General features: G+C 42.3%; 1 protein-coding gene across 1 annotated transcript; it reads left to right on the forward strand.

Annotated features, from left to right (window-relative positions):
- The first annotated feature begins 672 nt into the window (after positions 1-672).
- Positions 673-10,077, forward strand: LOC129770085 (uncharacterized). The gene is made up of 2 exons (XM_055772712.1): positions 673-721; positions 796-10,077. The coding sequence occupies exons 1-2, from the start codon at positions 679-681 to the stop codon at positions 9,309-9,311; spliced, it is 8,559 nt and encodes a 2,852-aa protein (XP_055628687.1). The 5' UTR covers positions 673-678; the 3' UTR covers positions 9,312-10,077.
- Positions 10,078-15,707: the final 5,630 nt, after the last annotated feature.

Here is a 15,707-nt window from a genome sequence, read left to right on the forward strand (position 1 = left end):
GTTTTTTTTCAAGTGCGGCTAAACGAATGTATATCACTGTATTAGCTAAGGTTTATAATTATAATTATAAGGTTTATAATTATAATTATAAAATAAATTAAGCTAAAGTTTATAATTATAATTAGTACGTAAGCGTCATTAGGGTTCTGTATACCTGTTGATTTTTTGAATAAAAATAAAAATAAAAAATTAAAGTGAATGAAAAATGTTGAAGAAGAATTGTGTCTGAAAATAATTTAATATCATGATGATGAGTTTTGGTAGAAGTACTAGGAAATTTATACTAAAAGGAAATTGTAAAGGGTCAATTAGAATATCAATCAATGAACAATTCTGCGATTTGACCCATGAGCAATCGCTTTGTAAGAAAACGTGAATGTTCGAAGGAATTGGTAAAAAAAATCCATTTTGAGCGAGACGAGGTTTGCCGGGTCAGCCAGTCATACAACTAAAATCAGTCAAAATGAATATATGGTTCATATACAGTTATGGACTAAATCGAGATCTACCAATGTGTTGCTCATGATTCCAGTATTAATCATCAAATTTCTTACTAACAAGTCATTTATATCGCAAAAAGCACCGCCATCGATAAGATAATCGCATGGTTCTTCACACACACGCTTAACCGTTCGAAGCGTCCGCCGAATGTTAGTATTGTTCCATCCCCGCCTGCAAATGGAAGTGAACTTTGATTCTTACTCGCGAGTTCCACACTATGGTGATTATTATTGATATGCGCGACGAAATTATGTTGAGATGTTTACTAACGCTAATGTTCGGGGGATTTTCCAGATGCCGTCCTTCGAAACGCAGTCAGATTGGACTGCCCGGCTCTCGTTTCGGCAGCTCTCGCCAAGGGTGCCAACATCAACTGCCAGTTTCCGGACGATTGGAACACCCCGCTCCACATGGCAATCACCACCGGTTGTCAGCCAGCGACCATTGAGTGTTTGATGAGTCACAAACCGGACTACAGTATGGTGAGCAGGGAGAACTTTACGGCCCCGGAGCTGGCACTGCGTGCCGGGATGGACTCACTCGGGCGGCGAATGATCGCGGCCGAGTTCATGGATGCGCGAGGATGCATCGGTCATCCGGTCGATGCAATTTACGAGCTGCTGAAGCGAAATTCGGTGCGCGCTCTGCAAATTCTGTTGGAAATGCTGCCCTTGCCGAAATGTGAGCTGATTGAGTGTTTGGCGAAGGCGGTTTCGAAGCTGGAGGTGATGAATGTGGCGATCGGGCCAGAGTTGGAACTGTTTGCCCATCTAACGATTCTGCGCTTCGATGGTGAGGAGCCAATTAATTGTGGCGCGAGTGCAGTTTTGAAAATTCCCAAGCATGAAGTGGATGAACGATTGCTGCTGATTATGGATGGAATCGATCGGGTGAGGCGAAACTATGACACCGAGTTGTGTGACGATGTTGATGATGGATTCCTGGAGACGCTGAGGATGATTTTGGGGCAGCTGTTTGCGGTGAAAAATCAGGTGGAATACTATCCGGTGCTGCAGTTGGAATATTGCATCGCAATGTATCTGGCGATATTGGACCGGAAGCCGGAGCTGGATTTGTATCAACTGGTGATTAATAAGTGTTTGGTTGTGGATTTTTTGAAACAATTTTACACAGCTCATGAGAATCGACTGAAAGTCGATAAGAGAATGTCTTGTGAAGTGTTATTCGAGTTAGTGAAAATTTTAGCACACGTCGGTGAGAATACAAAATTCAAAAAAATCATACACGAATGGAAGCCGCTACTAGGAAATGCATACAAAGTGAAAGAGCAAGTGTTGATCAAAAACCAAATCTTGAAAGGTTCGCTGATATCCATGGAGAAATTGTCGGATTACTGTGCGCTATCGAAGGAGGAACTAAATAAGCTCAAAATTGAAGCCGATGCCATTAATCGGAAATTAGAAACTAGGAAGCTACGATATCGTCACAAGGCGTTGTTCAAGCTGTATTTCAAATTGAAACAGATGTATTCATTACAGAAAACGATTAGATACCTATCGGTAGTTGAGAAAATTGAAATCGATTCCAATCGCTGCTGCTACGTTCCGATGCTAGCGATTCAGCGCGCGGTGCAGGTTTTGGGGGAAACTCTCAAGTCGACGAAACTCTCGCCGAATATATCGAGCGGCCTCAGGTCTACCATGGAGTTTATCTCGCCTGGTAACATTCTTAGCACCATAACCAAGTTGCGGCAATTTTTCTCACACGAATATTCCGCCACGAAACATTCTTTGTACGGTCGGTTGAGGGCGAATGATGGCGAGATGATAGAGCTGTATGGAAAAATTCGGTTGGATCTGTTGAAAGTTCTCCCCATACTTACCAATATCTATGCAGGGAACATCACGAAATATTACAAATCATTTCTGGGTCGGGTGTTTCAGATGAAGTCCTACCGGGAAGTGCAATCGTACGCTAGGACCTGTAAAGTCCAGTTTGGATTTAAAATTGATTTCGATTTCGCAACCGCGGATGTCTCGGGAATGGGTGAATTGTTGCAAAAATTGGAGCGAAGCTACGATGGAACGAATCACAAGGAGAATATAGCCATTCTTGCTGAGATGAGAAGCGTATTGAGGCACTATACGGAACGGATGAACGACAGTTCGGTAGATTATATGTCGGAAATGGTGATGTCAAGCATAGGAGTTCTGTTGCTGAATGATGATTTGAATCATCAGCGGGGTCTAGCTAAGTTCTTTCTGAAGACGTGTGTAACTCCCAAAATTTACGAGTACGGGGCAAAATCATTGATCATGATCAGGAGTAACCATTTGATACAGAAATTGCTCGCTTTGGAGACCAATATCATAGATACCAATTCGCTTGACCGAGTGAGTATCATCCAGAACATGATGCGACTTGCGTCTGCCGAAGAAGTTGATTCGCTGCATCAGCTTACACTGAGCAAAGATAAGTTCAGTTTGGAGAGGAGTCGTCAAATTGGCTCCACTTTGAAGCTTGATATACCAACAGCTGACCTGTTGGTTGACTTTGACAAAACTCTCGCAAAATATTACACGAATGTGTTTGCTTTGGATGAGAAATATCGCAGCGTGAAAAGCTTCTGCAAACGTCACAAGTTGAAATACAACAATGAGCTAGCGACATCTTGCCGGCGAGATGACATAACCTATTACAGACAAGTATTCGATTCTCTGGTTCTTGATATGGAAGAGATTATTTCTCTGCCCTCAGGAATCGAAACATTGGAGCTGGTCTCACTGATAACCTCCTTCAAAAACTATCAAACCGACAGCCCCGATATGCTGGCAGTAGAAATCATTCTTCTGGAGCTGCTAGAAATCATGTCGGTTCAAGGTATTCTGACGGACAATCGGACTTCCCTGTCGTACTATCGACCAATCATTTCGGGACGCAATCTTCGCAATTATCTGGCTCATGATTCGCTTGTGTACGAAACGGTTTGCAGGAATAAAAGTCCCTACCTAACCATCATTTTGAACGCCATTTGTTTGTGCAAGTACTCATCTGTGGAGTTATACTCTCAGGCCGAAAGAGTTGCCAGAAACGGCAATATCATCCCCGTTTCCACCGTTGCTCAATGGATTAGCCAATGTTTCGTGGAAAAACGCGGTTTTGTTCGAAAATTGGAAGCTGGAGATTTCTCGGCGATTGCGGAGGGAAGATTCGAATATAAATTGCGAGACTTTAAGATCGGCAGTGTTTTGGAGAAACTTATTGATAAGAACTCCGAATCTTTCATTCGCTATTTCAAGGGGGAGCCAATTCCACTTAAAACGGTGATTGAAGTCCTCCTTCAGAAGGCCCCAAACCAAGTACATTCCTTCTACAACGAAGAGGATTTCACAGTTCGTGAACTAATCTCCGATGGAACTATGCGAGCCAACATGAGCTTCTATCTTGCCCTTCAGCATCGCCACTATGGACTGCTGGAAGAGCTAGATCGGCTCCACAGAGGAGTTTATATTAAGGAATCTTTACATATGGCGATGATTTTCGGAAACGAGCAGGCCGCTTGCTCAATAATCGCTGATCCTCAGGTGTACGAATACTGCAACGAGGATGCTCCTAGGTACAATCATACCATACTGACGCAAGCTGTGATACGTAAAATGCCCAAAGTAGTTCGTCTGATATGCGAAAAAAGTCCCGAGTTGTTGGAGCGTCCCAACACAGCCCAAGAAACTCCGCTGAATCATGCCGCCGCCGTTGGATGTCGTGAGACCGTAAGGATTCTCCTAGAGCACGGAGCAGAGATTCACCATCCCCTCAAATCTCCCATCCTGTACGCGGTGAAGGTACGGAAGGATGATATACTCGAGATGCTGCTGCCTACCGATGCTGAGTTGCGGAACGATGAGAGCTTATTGAATCAGTTGGTGCACGAGGCTGGCATGGTCGATCATGATGTTCTGGTGAAACGACTGATACCACTGGTGCGGTCCCCGACAACACTTCTTGACACCTTGATCACTGCCAGTACCAATGGCAACCTCGAGGTGGTGAATACCGTGTTGCAACACGATTCCAGTTTGGTGAATCAAGTAGGAACCTCTGGAAGAACGGCTCTCATCGGTGCATGTCAGAGTGACTCCCTACGCCTAGCCAAACTTCTCCTCGATCATGGGGCTGATTGCAACAGCCCTGAGGACTACCCAGCCTTGTTCCATGCGGTAGACAGTAACAGAACAGCATTCTTGAAGCTTTTCGTGAAGAGAAACCTCATCAATCCCATGTTTCGTGAGGTCATAATCGCAAAACTGATCGAGCGTTCAAAACTAAAACTCGCTTTGAAGCTTCTGCAGGCCGGCTTCCCCTTCACGATCACCGCCAATCCAACCATCTTCAAGCGAGCCCATGAAACTAACATTCTCAATCTACTCGCGAAAATGTGCCGTCTTCGAGGCGACTATCACCTCCAAATCAATGTCCATATTATGCTCAATGCAATACTGGCCAAAAATCAACCCTTCATCAAACAGTTACTCTCCGCAGTCATTCCCAGCTTAAGTCGCGTGGAACTAGCAAAGCTCCTGAATGGCGCCGTGAAGGTCAACGACAGGGAAACCCTAGGCGCTCTGATCGTCGCAGGATGCGATGTGAATCAACCCGACGGCGAGTCGATCACTCCACTTGCCTTCGCTGTTACGCTTGGCCGTTCCGAACTGGTGAGGATACTGCTCAGAGCTGGGGCAGACCCCAACCGGCGGTCAACCGGTAACTGTGATACCATTTTCACCGCATGGACCCTAGTCGACAACCGGGCGCTGCAGCGACTCCATCCGAGATTCCGACTAACCTATCCGCTGATTATCGGCACGTTGTACAAGCACAAGAAGATAGTGGAGTTCCTTCTTCAGAACGGAGCGGATGCGACGGTACGGGATGAGCTCGGGTTTACTCCCGCATACTTCGCGGTCTACCATGGAGAGTTGGACCTGTTGCGATCGTTGATTTTCCGTGGCGCTGATGTCGGATGGCTGCGTGAGTTTATCCCTAGCGAAACTAAAGAAAGTTGCGCACTGCACGCGGCCGCTCGTTTTGGTTACTTGGAAGTGTTCCAGCTTCTGGTGGAACAATACGGGTTCGATCCAGCGTTTCCGGATGAAAATCGGAACACTTGCCTTCATCATGCAATCACCAACAAACGATGTAAGATCGTGGAATATTTGCTAGAGTTTGATTGTTGGAGTGTCCGTGATAATCGCAACCAAACTCCGATAGATCTTGTTTTGACACAACTAGACGACGAGATGTTCAAGTTGTTCAGGAAAAGGGTGGATAGCGACGAGATCGTTGAATCGTATCGTGGAGAAAAACAACGGACAGTACTTCATCTAGCGGCGTCTGCGGGAAGCCCTTCTCTTCTTCAAACACTACTGAGCGGATTTAGTTTCGATGTCAACGGTACTGACCAATTGGGTAACACTCCCATTTACTATGCGGTTCAGCAGAAAGACCTCGAAAAGGTTAAGTTCCTGCTCAAAGCAGGAGCGACTCTTGTCGGACCATGCGGAGAAGAACAGATACCCCCTTTTGCGACGGCGGCTATAACGAACCAACTCGATATCGTTGAACTCTACATTCAAGATAATGCTTCCGACACTTTGATCACGTTGCGTGACTATCGTTCCAAAGGCCATAACCTGTTGGAAATGAGCATTTGGAGAAACAATTTCACAATGTGTGAGCTGATGTTGACCACTGTCGGTTTTGATGTGAACCAAACCGCAGACAGTGGATCCACAGCGCTCCATTTGACGGCAGCACTCAGTTCAGTAAAAATAGCGGAACTTTTGCTGCGCCAAGGTGCCGACATAGATGCTATCAACGGCGATGGGAAAACCGGTCTCACCGTTGCTATTGAGAGCGGGAATTGGAAGGTGGCCCAATATCTGCTGGCGAAAGGCGCCTCTCGCCAAAATGTCTGCGAGTTTCGCTACAATGGAAATCCAGGCATGTCGCTTCTTCACCATGTTGCGGCCAATGGTATACTTGACTCCCTGAAGCTCCTCATTGAGCGAGAGTTTTTTCCTCGATCGATGCCAGATGAAGCGGGTAGGACGATTGGTCATTACGCTGCGGCAAATAACCGGGGGAACATTGTTGAATATCTGATACTCAAGGAATTCCCTCTTGATCTGTTGGATAGCGACGGAAGGTCGGCACTTACTGTTGCCTTAGAGATGGGTCACCTAAAATTGGCAAAAAGATTGAAAACCATTGGATCTTCGCTGAAAGTTGTACAATCCTATAACGATAAACACTCGCTGCTGCACACCGTGATGACACGGAAGTATTTTGATGTCGCAAGGTATCTTCTGAAGGAATGCAATCTAAGCGACTCGTCGAGAGCGAATTACGAGGAAACGTTGAAAACCTCTAATCAAACAAACCCCTCATCAGAACCCGAAATGTTAGAAAAGTCACCCCTTCATTCCGTCGTAGAGCGAAACGAAAGCAATGCGATTGAGCAGACCATCCAAGAATACAATCTTTCAACAGACATTACGGATTCGCTCGGGAGAACACCCCTTCATTACTGCAGCATTTTCAACAATATGGATGCGGCCCGAAAACTGTTAGAACTGGGTGCTACGATTGATCAGGAAGACAATACTCATGCAACACCATTGATCAACTGTCTATTGAATGGACACAAACTGTTGGCCGAATATTTGATCAACGCGGGGGCATCCCTTGTGAAGGTTGTACAATACCGTATGCCTTCGATCGACCGAGAAACAATTCTTCATGTCGTAGCCCGGAAGGGATTCACAGCGATACTACATTTACTCCTGAACTTTTCTGTGTTCGACATTGATGTTGGTGACAAAGATCTGACCACGCCGCTTCAAGAAGCGGCTATGTACGGTCAGAAGGAATGCGTGGAAATGCTGCTCAAAGCGGGAGCCAATCCCAACATTGTAGACCAACAAGATACAAACGCGCTCACCCGAGCGTTTCTAGGGTACCATGAAGACATTGTACACACTCTTATGAAGAACGATGTAAACACGAGTAATTCCAAGTCCTTCCGAGTTAGCCAGAGACACGGAGAATCTCTGCTACATCTAGCGACGGATTCAAATCTCAACCTAGTCGAAACTCTCATTAATAAAATAGGAATCGATGTGAACGTAACCGACAAACATGGACGAACAGCACTACATTACGCCGCCGAACTGGGTCTTAATGATGCGATCCGTCATTTGTTGCGACACGGAGCCGATGTGGGTATTGCAGACCATCTACAGCGAACTCCGGTAATTTTGGCAACGCTGCGTGAACGCAGCGATTCTGCTGAAATATTATTCCAAGCGGCTACCCATGTGGAATGTCTTGTGCAGTATCGTCAGCCAAACTCACTGAAATCAGTTCTCCACATTGCGCTCGATAACGGTCACTATGGCTTTTTAATACAACTACTCTCGAGATCGGGGTTCAAGGCGCAGGTCGTTGATGTCGAAGGAAAAAATATTCTACACTACGCGATTGAAAAAGAAATATTTGAACTAGTGGAACAACTTTGCAGTAATCCGGAGCTGCTGTTCATCAAAGATCTCACCGGGAACACCCCCCTCGATATTTGCTTGAACAGATCAAATATAGAGACATTCCGCGCCATTCTGAAACCCATGACAAAGATAGCCTATTCCGAATACAATACAATGATCTTGGAGAACCTAGTTAATCACACATCAAACGAACTCCTCAAACACTACTGCCAATGGCTGGTAGACAACCAACGGGATCACGTTGTCGGAAACAGACGGATTGTTAGCCTACTGGACTCGTTTTACGACGAACATGCCATTCAAATGGCGGTAATGAGAAACAACGTTGAAGTGCTACGTCTCCTGTTGGTTTGTGGCATCGATCAATCAATTCTTGAGAAGCCTGCCTTACCGATGAAGTTCACCTGGTTGCATGTGGCTGCAATGAACAACTTTGCTCTTATAGCAGGAATTCTCATGTCCCAAATCAAGGTTCCGGTTGACAGTCTAGACGCAATCGGTCAGTCCCCTCTCGGCTACGCAGCTCTTTTGCAACACGTGGAAACAGCCCGTGTTTTACTCCGACACGGGGCAAACGTAAACTTGTTAGATTCGACCCTTAGACCGCCTCTCGCCACGGCACTACAGAACAACCAAATGGAGATGATCGAGCTGTTGATCCAACATGGAGCCGATATAGGCTTGGTGCATGAACACTTCCGCAGCCAGAACATGCCACTGTCGCTGATACATTTCCTGGCGGACCGAGGATCCCCGGAAGTTTTTATGACACTACTTCCATCCACAGGACCCGACTGTACGGACAGTTTCCGGATGACACCCATGCATTACGCCGCTTGCTCCAATCGGTTGGACATAATCGACATTTTACATGAAGCTGGAGCTGCGATTGATTGGCCTGATAGTGACGGCGCAACGCCACTGATGAGGGCCGCTTTCAAAGGACACGTTCAAGCCTATCGAAGGTTGTGCCAATGGGGTGCGAGTGTGGAATTGTTAAAGAATTTTCGCAGCCAACTCTATGATAACGATAACGCGTTACACTTCGTCGCCAGGAAGGGACACCTTGCGATGGCGAAAATACTGGTTGAGGAGCTACAGATGGAGGTCGACAGTTTGGATAACGATGGTAATACCCCACTGCATGGTGCTGCAATTCTGGGGCGTTTTAAAATGATAAAATATTTGTTGCAAAATAATGCTACAATGAGCATTGCAAATAATGCCGATACAACGGTTTTACATATTTTGGAATCAATTGGCTGGGACTTTGGTATAGAGGAATGAATACTCGAGCAGCTCAAAATTAGTATAGACGAATGACTGATAGAAAGATTGATAGATTCAAACATTTCTCATCTTTCGGGAAATTCGGATGCCGAACCAATAAAGATTGATTTTTTTACATCTTTCTACACTATTCAGCAAGTGCGTGAGTCATCGGTGCTAATGAATGATAACCTTGGTAAGTGAACCGTACGGGGTAGACATTTCCAACTAAATACTTTTAAAATGACCTGAACAGATTTTGTCATAGTAGTATTTTCATTAAGAAAATGAAGCTTCATACTGCCTCTCCAAGCACAGAACGAAGTCTTCATATCAAAGCGGCTAGCCCCACCTCTGATGCGAATGAGACTACCCATGATTTTTTCCGCTTCTACAAATTTTGTTCGAAAACTGCAATGTAAATTTTTGGCTTGATATTGTCAAATTACTCGAAATGTACATTTTGACGCAAATTTAACTACTCTCAAAATACATCAGGCACGATTCATCCCAAATCTTGACACATAGAACGTTCTTCTTTGGTGTTTCTTGCGAGGAGGATGGATTGGTTAAAAATGGATCTCAAAATGCGATCCAATAGATTTAAGTCTCAGCCTTTGAGGATGTCATTCATCCGTTCATATGAACAACTTAGCAATATCAAGCAATATATTAGTTTCGTGCATAATTGTGTGCAAAATCCATTCAGTATTTAACTCAGATAAGCTTACTTAAGGATAACACAGTTAAGATTAAGTAAATTTAGTAAAAACTGTTCTATATGACCTCGTGCAAATTGACATGGTAATAAAAATACATGAATGTGTTTTATCTCAAATTATTACCTCTTTCAATTGAGCATTACAAATAGTCACAAACTGATCACATCACTTCCTCTTACAGTTCGATCACACAATTATCAAACTGGATTTAAAGACTTGATTGTAAAGACTTGAATCAATTTCGATTATTCTTTTTGTATCTCACAAATGCGAGTCAACGGTACGCACGAAGCAAAAGTGCGCATTGGACTTTTTGAAACATACAAGCATAAAAATCTTGCAATACTGTATTCGTTTAACACATCATTGAACCTGCACCCCCCACTTATAAAGAAGATACATTTCTTAACAGTATCGAAAAGTTTTGAGGTAAGATTTGTTTCATTATGTTGTTTTCATCAAATTTATTGAATTTTCGGACTAACGACTAATATATTTAAAATAACTAGAAAGTCTGAAACCACTGAAACCACATTTATCTATTCTATATAAGTTCATAATGCGTATTCGTTTATGTAAAAAAACCTTCAAGAGTTTTTTGTTAAAATCGGATTCGTTGAAAATTGCTTGTGGTGAAAAGTTCGCAGAGGCGGTGGGACAAAAGTACTCACCGTTAAAGCCGTTAAAAGTATCTATAAAGTATTTTCAAGTAAAATGTATTCATACAGAACTTACTCCAGAAATGCTCGAAATTGCTCGAAAGGCGTTGTGCACATATTACGTAACGCAAAAAGAGGGGGAGGGGGATCGAGGTTGAGTTACTTAATGTGACAAAGGGGAGAGGGGGTAAGCCCTGATCGATACGTAAAAAAATCATTTTTATTCCTAAATTAATTAATTAATTCACCCCTATATTCTTGAGCCAAAACGATAAAGCACGTGTTGTAATGGGTTTAACAGCCAGTAAGCAGGCACATATCTCGAATATCGCGCTAATTTACTGGATAATGATTTTGTCATGGCTGCAAAACATAAGCTTATTCCGTCTGTTACCGCAGGATGCAAAATAAAGCTAGGTCACCTTGGTTTTACGTAACGATCACGGATAACCCCCCTCCAGCCTATGTCACATTAAGTAACGCAACCTCGATAACCTTTCCCCCCTCTCTTCCTTCTCGCGTTACGTAATTTCAACCGAGTTGAACGTCGGAAAGTTCCTCTTTCCTGGGAGTTAGCAGGTTCAATACTTCCTCATGATCATGAGGGATCTCACATGGATGAAAATCTCAAAATAAGGTACTCGGAAGTGGGAACGAATCGTTTGGAGCAGCAGTACTCAACCTTTTTTCCAAAGGGGCCACAAACAAGGGTTAGTCATGGTGTCGCGGGACGCAAAAAAAAACATAAAGAAGGTTGATGTCCGAGACACGAGCACATTGGTAACATAGAACTACGAAATTCTTGTCAGCGAGAACAAACATTAAAGAAATTTAATAATAAAACTCTTTGATACAAATATTTGATAGCAATGACAAGGGCCAATAAATAATGCATTTACTGAGTTCGATCACGAAGCAATTTGAGTAGATTTATTTCAATTTGAATTAATTTTAAGCATTAACGTGTACTGTTGATTGCTTGTTTTCTTGAGCACTGAAATTGAAGTATTGATCTTCTTGAAAATATAAGAAGTTATTCAGTATCTCTTAGCAAAATAACATTTCCAACGCAGAACGAAATATCTCAGAAGACGCAAAATAGCAACAGAAAATCCGAACCGAATCTATTGTATGGCGGCGTCCAAGGCGAAAGCAATAACATCGAAACAAATTTTCAGCTTCAGTTTTCCACCGGAGGCTTTTTCGAGATCAAAGGATTTGGTCAAACATCTTACTTACAAATGTAAATGTAGTCTTCTTCTTCTTCAATGGCACTAACGTTCCTAGAGGAACTTCGCCGTCTCAACGTAGTATTACTTGCGTCATTTTTATTAGTACTTAGTTGAGATTTCTATGCCAAATAACACGCCTTGAATGCATTCTGAGTGGCAAGCTCTAGAATACGCGTGATCACAGTGCAAGTCGGAGGAAATTTCTTTGACGAAAAATTCCCCCGACCAGAACGGGAATCGAACCCGAACACCCGGCATGTTAGTTATGACGCTAACCACTCGGCCACGGGAGCACTAAAGGCAATTCATGCGAGTTCAAAATAAAAAACAAATTCTGTTGCACTTGAGACATGATGTTAAAAAAAGTTAAAAAATAACGCAAAAAAAATGGCTCACATGGGTCATGGCATCAATAAGTAGGGAACAAATTTTGGTGGGAGCAGAAATTCCCCCAACTTGCATATAGAGTAGAATCCGTTTAGTATGATGTAAATGTAGTATTTGTACTAAATAAATGTCTATGCAAATATTTTGAATGGCACAGATTAGTGATGGACCCCATAGTGGTTTGACCAGATAGCGGATAACGAATATCCGGCTAGCTTCGAGACCGGATAGCCGGATATCGTTCAGAATAAATATCCTATTAAAAATGTATCAAGTTTTCTATAAGGAATCTGGAACAGTTTGTTTCTGATAATAATTTTATATCCTTATATTGAGATTTTCGCCGAATAAAAGAAAGTGTTTTATTAACCGCAATCAATTGTTTTTATTAAAATTTTAAAAAAATTGTGTCTGTCTTCATTATGACCGGCGACACATTCACTAATATGACCTAACAACTGTTAGGGTGAAGAAGAAGAATAAGAAGAAGATTATGAATTGGCTTTGTTTTTACATAAATAATAAAAAACTGAACAACAATTAACCTAGTTTCAATTTTCTGGTGGATATTTTTTTTGCGTTCTGTAAAAGCCCAACATCAACATCATCAAGCCTAAAGGTGGCCTTGTACTGTTTGTCCGGAGATCAAATATTTGACACTTTTTGTCAAAAAACAAAACCACATCATCATCATCTTCTTCTTCTTAAATGTCACTAACGTTCCTAGAGGCACTTCGCCGTCTCAACGTAGTATTACTTGAGTAATTTTTATTAGTAATTAGTTGAGGTATCTATGCAAAATAACACGCCTTGAATGCATTCTAAGTGGCAAGCTCTAGATTACGCGTGACCACAGGGCAAGTCGAAGGAAATATTTTTGACGAAAAATACCCCCGACCAGAACGGAAATCGAACCCGAACCCCCGGCATGTTCGCTGTGAAGCTAACCACTAGGCCACGAGAGCACTAAAGGCAATTCATGCGAGTTCAAAATAAAAAACAAATTCTGTTGCACTTGAGACATAATGTTAAAAAAAGTTAAAAAATAACGCAAAAAAAATGGCTCACATGGGTCATGGCATCAATAAGTAGGGAACTAATTTTGGTGGGAGCAGAAATTCCCCCAACTTGCATATAGAGTAGAATCCGTTTAGTATGACTTCGTTTATATTGACAAACCGCTTATTATGACGTAATTACAAACGAAGTTTGGTTTTCATTTCAAATTCTTTGTAAGAAACAAAATGCTTTGTATGACGTCCGCTTATTATGACGCGTTTATCGATTCCCTTAGATGTCATTATAAACGGATTCCACTGTATTTGCAATGCTGTAAATCAATGCTAAAAATCTGTAAAACACTTAAATCGTAGTATCCGTTTGGGGGTGGAGGAACTTTTTCGCGTAATTTTTTACCCATTATCAAAATTCATCACATAAAATCTCAAGAAAATATATAGATGACGATTTTCAATGGCAATGTGATGAATAAACATAAATTGATAAATCATGGAGGACCACTCATCAAATTAACCTGATTTTCACCAGAAAAAGAAAAAAAATTATAGGAGATTGTGTCCAAGATACGACCTGTTGACGTAGAACTACGCTGTTATTTTATATAAGTCGCTTGTTTATACTTTCGGATATTATTCTATAATGCTGTGAAATTTTAGAAAGAACTGCTTAGTAGAATAATCTTTGAAATTATTTTTTCATTGTAGAATCAATTGACGATAATTGATTGATGATTCATTCTTGCCCTCGCAAAACAATCGTATGTCGCAATTTATTTCATGTCAAAGCATTGAAAATTTATCTCCAAGGCTATTCCGGTGGCCTTTTTCGAAATTGACATTGACGGCTACAGTCGATTTTATACATGTTGCAGCAGCACCATTATTCCATATCTCATAACTACATCAATATATCTTTGGCACCGCATGTAAACAACAACAATGACAACACTTGCAAGTATCAAATATTATGCTACATGTTATTTAGTATTGCCTGAGAGGAATCGCACCTCTAGATATCGTTCGTACAAACTAAGCGTAAACCAAGCGCCAAACAAGCGTTCACCATAGCATGCATACAGAGCCATACATTTGTGGCTTGAAACTACTAGCAATATAAACATTTCTCATCATTTTGCGCTATTCTCAAAAGAAACGCTTCTGTTAATATTACTCGCATCGAAAAGAGTTGCATTACTTTCTCATGCTCGAAAGAAGGGCTGCTGTCACCCTTAGTGGAGGAAGTTTTGCTACTGGCAAGCAAAACCTAATCACATACAAAATTCCAGAACATTTACTTTCTTGATGGCTAAACAAGAGAAATAAACTCTTTTTGTTAATAACAACCTCGAAAACAGTGGCAATCCACAAGTGTTAGCGAAGTGGAATACGTCAAACGCGAATTCCACTCCGCTAACACTTGTGGAATCGAATTCAGCACCTGGAGAAGGCTCTCCTCTTCTGGACCCAATGCGACCTCCTATAATAAGAATTACGGAGCAATCTGCTGCCGGCGACAGACGCTTTTTGAAGGCACGCCTACGGGACTCGAAAATAATGGACACAGTGAGGACGTATCTTTCCTTCCTCCACGACCATACAACGGCTGTTTGTATTCGTGGAATTACAAGAACTAGTGCATCAGTAATGCTCGCAGCTGAAGGTCTACCAACAGACACAAACCTTTTGCGTGAAATTTTCCTGGAAGTACACGAAGAGCTGGGAGTTTCACGCATTGACGCCTTGGCAGACCTCACATCACACCGAGCATTCCTGTCCAGTGAACACACGCAACGACTACAACATGCTAGGGAAGCATCTACAAAGTTCTACAGTCCGCTAAATTTTCAACGACGTTGACGCGCCCCTTAGAGGGAAATAGTAGTCGAAAAAATCAAAACAGTAAAGTAAGTAGAATAAGTCTTTCAAAAACTTCTCCGCCTTCTCAACAGAATGCGACTGAAATTTTGATATACTGTCAAAACTTCAATCGCATGAAAAGCCCAGCAAAAATGAAGGAAATTCATCAAAATCTTTTACCCGCTTCTTTCAATGTAATTCTTGCAACTGAAACTAGCTGGGACGAAAGCGTAAGAAGCGAAGAAGTTTTTGGAAATAATTTTAACGTATTCCGGCACGACCGCAACTTATCGTTATCTCAGAAGAAGTCTGGAGGAGGGGTCCTCATTGCCATTAATGCAAATTTCACTTCTGAGGAACTTATAACCGAAAAACACAAAGAATTTGAGCATGTATGGGCAAAATTATCTATAGCTGGCGAAGTACACATATTTGCTTCTGTGTATTTCCCACCCGAACATGCAAATAAAAAGTCGTATGAATTATTTTTTCAGACGGCAAATCGAATTGCAGAAACACTAGAACCAGAAGTGAAATT

The sequence above is a fragment of the Toxorhynchites rutilus genome, chromosome 2 (genome assembly GCF_029784135.1).
Source record: "Toxorhynchites rutilus septentrionalis strain SRP chromosome 2, ASM2978413v1, whole genome shotgun sequence".
In the NCBI taxonomy this organism is placed as follows: Eukaryota; Metazoa; Arthropoda; class Insecta; order Diptera; family Culicidae; genus Toxorhynchites; species Toxorhynchites rutilus.

Excerpts from the sequence above, each read along its gene's own strand:
- LOC129770085 (XM_055772712.1), top strand. The coding sequence starts at position 679 with ATGGAAGTGAACTTTGATTCTTACTCGCGAGTTCCACACTATG. Across the intron at positions 722-795 it reads CTCGCGAGTTCCACACTATG|ATGCCGTCCTTCGAAACGCA; the intron begins GTGATTATTATT and ends GGGATTTTCCAG.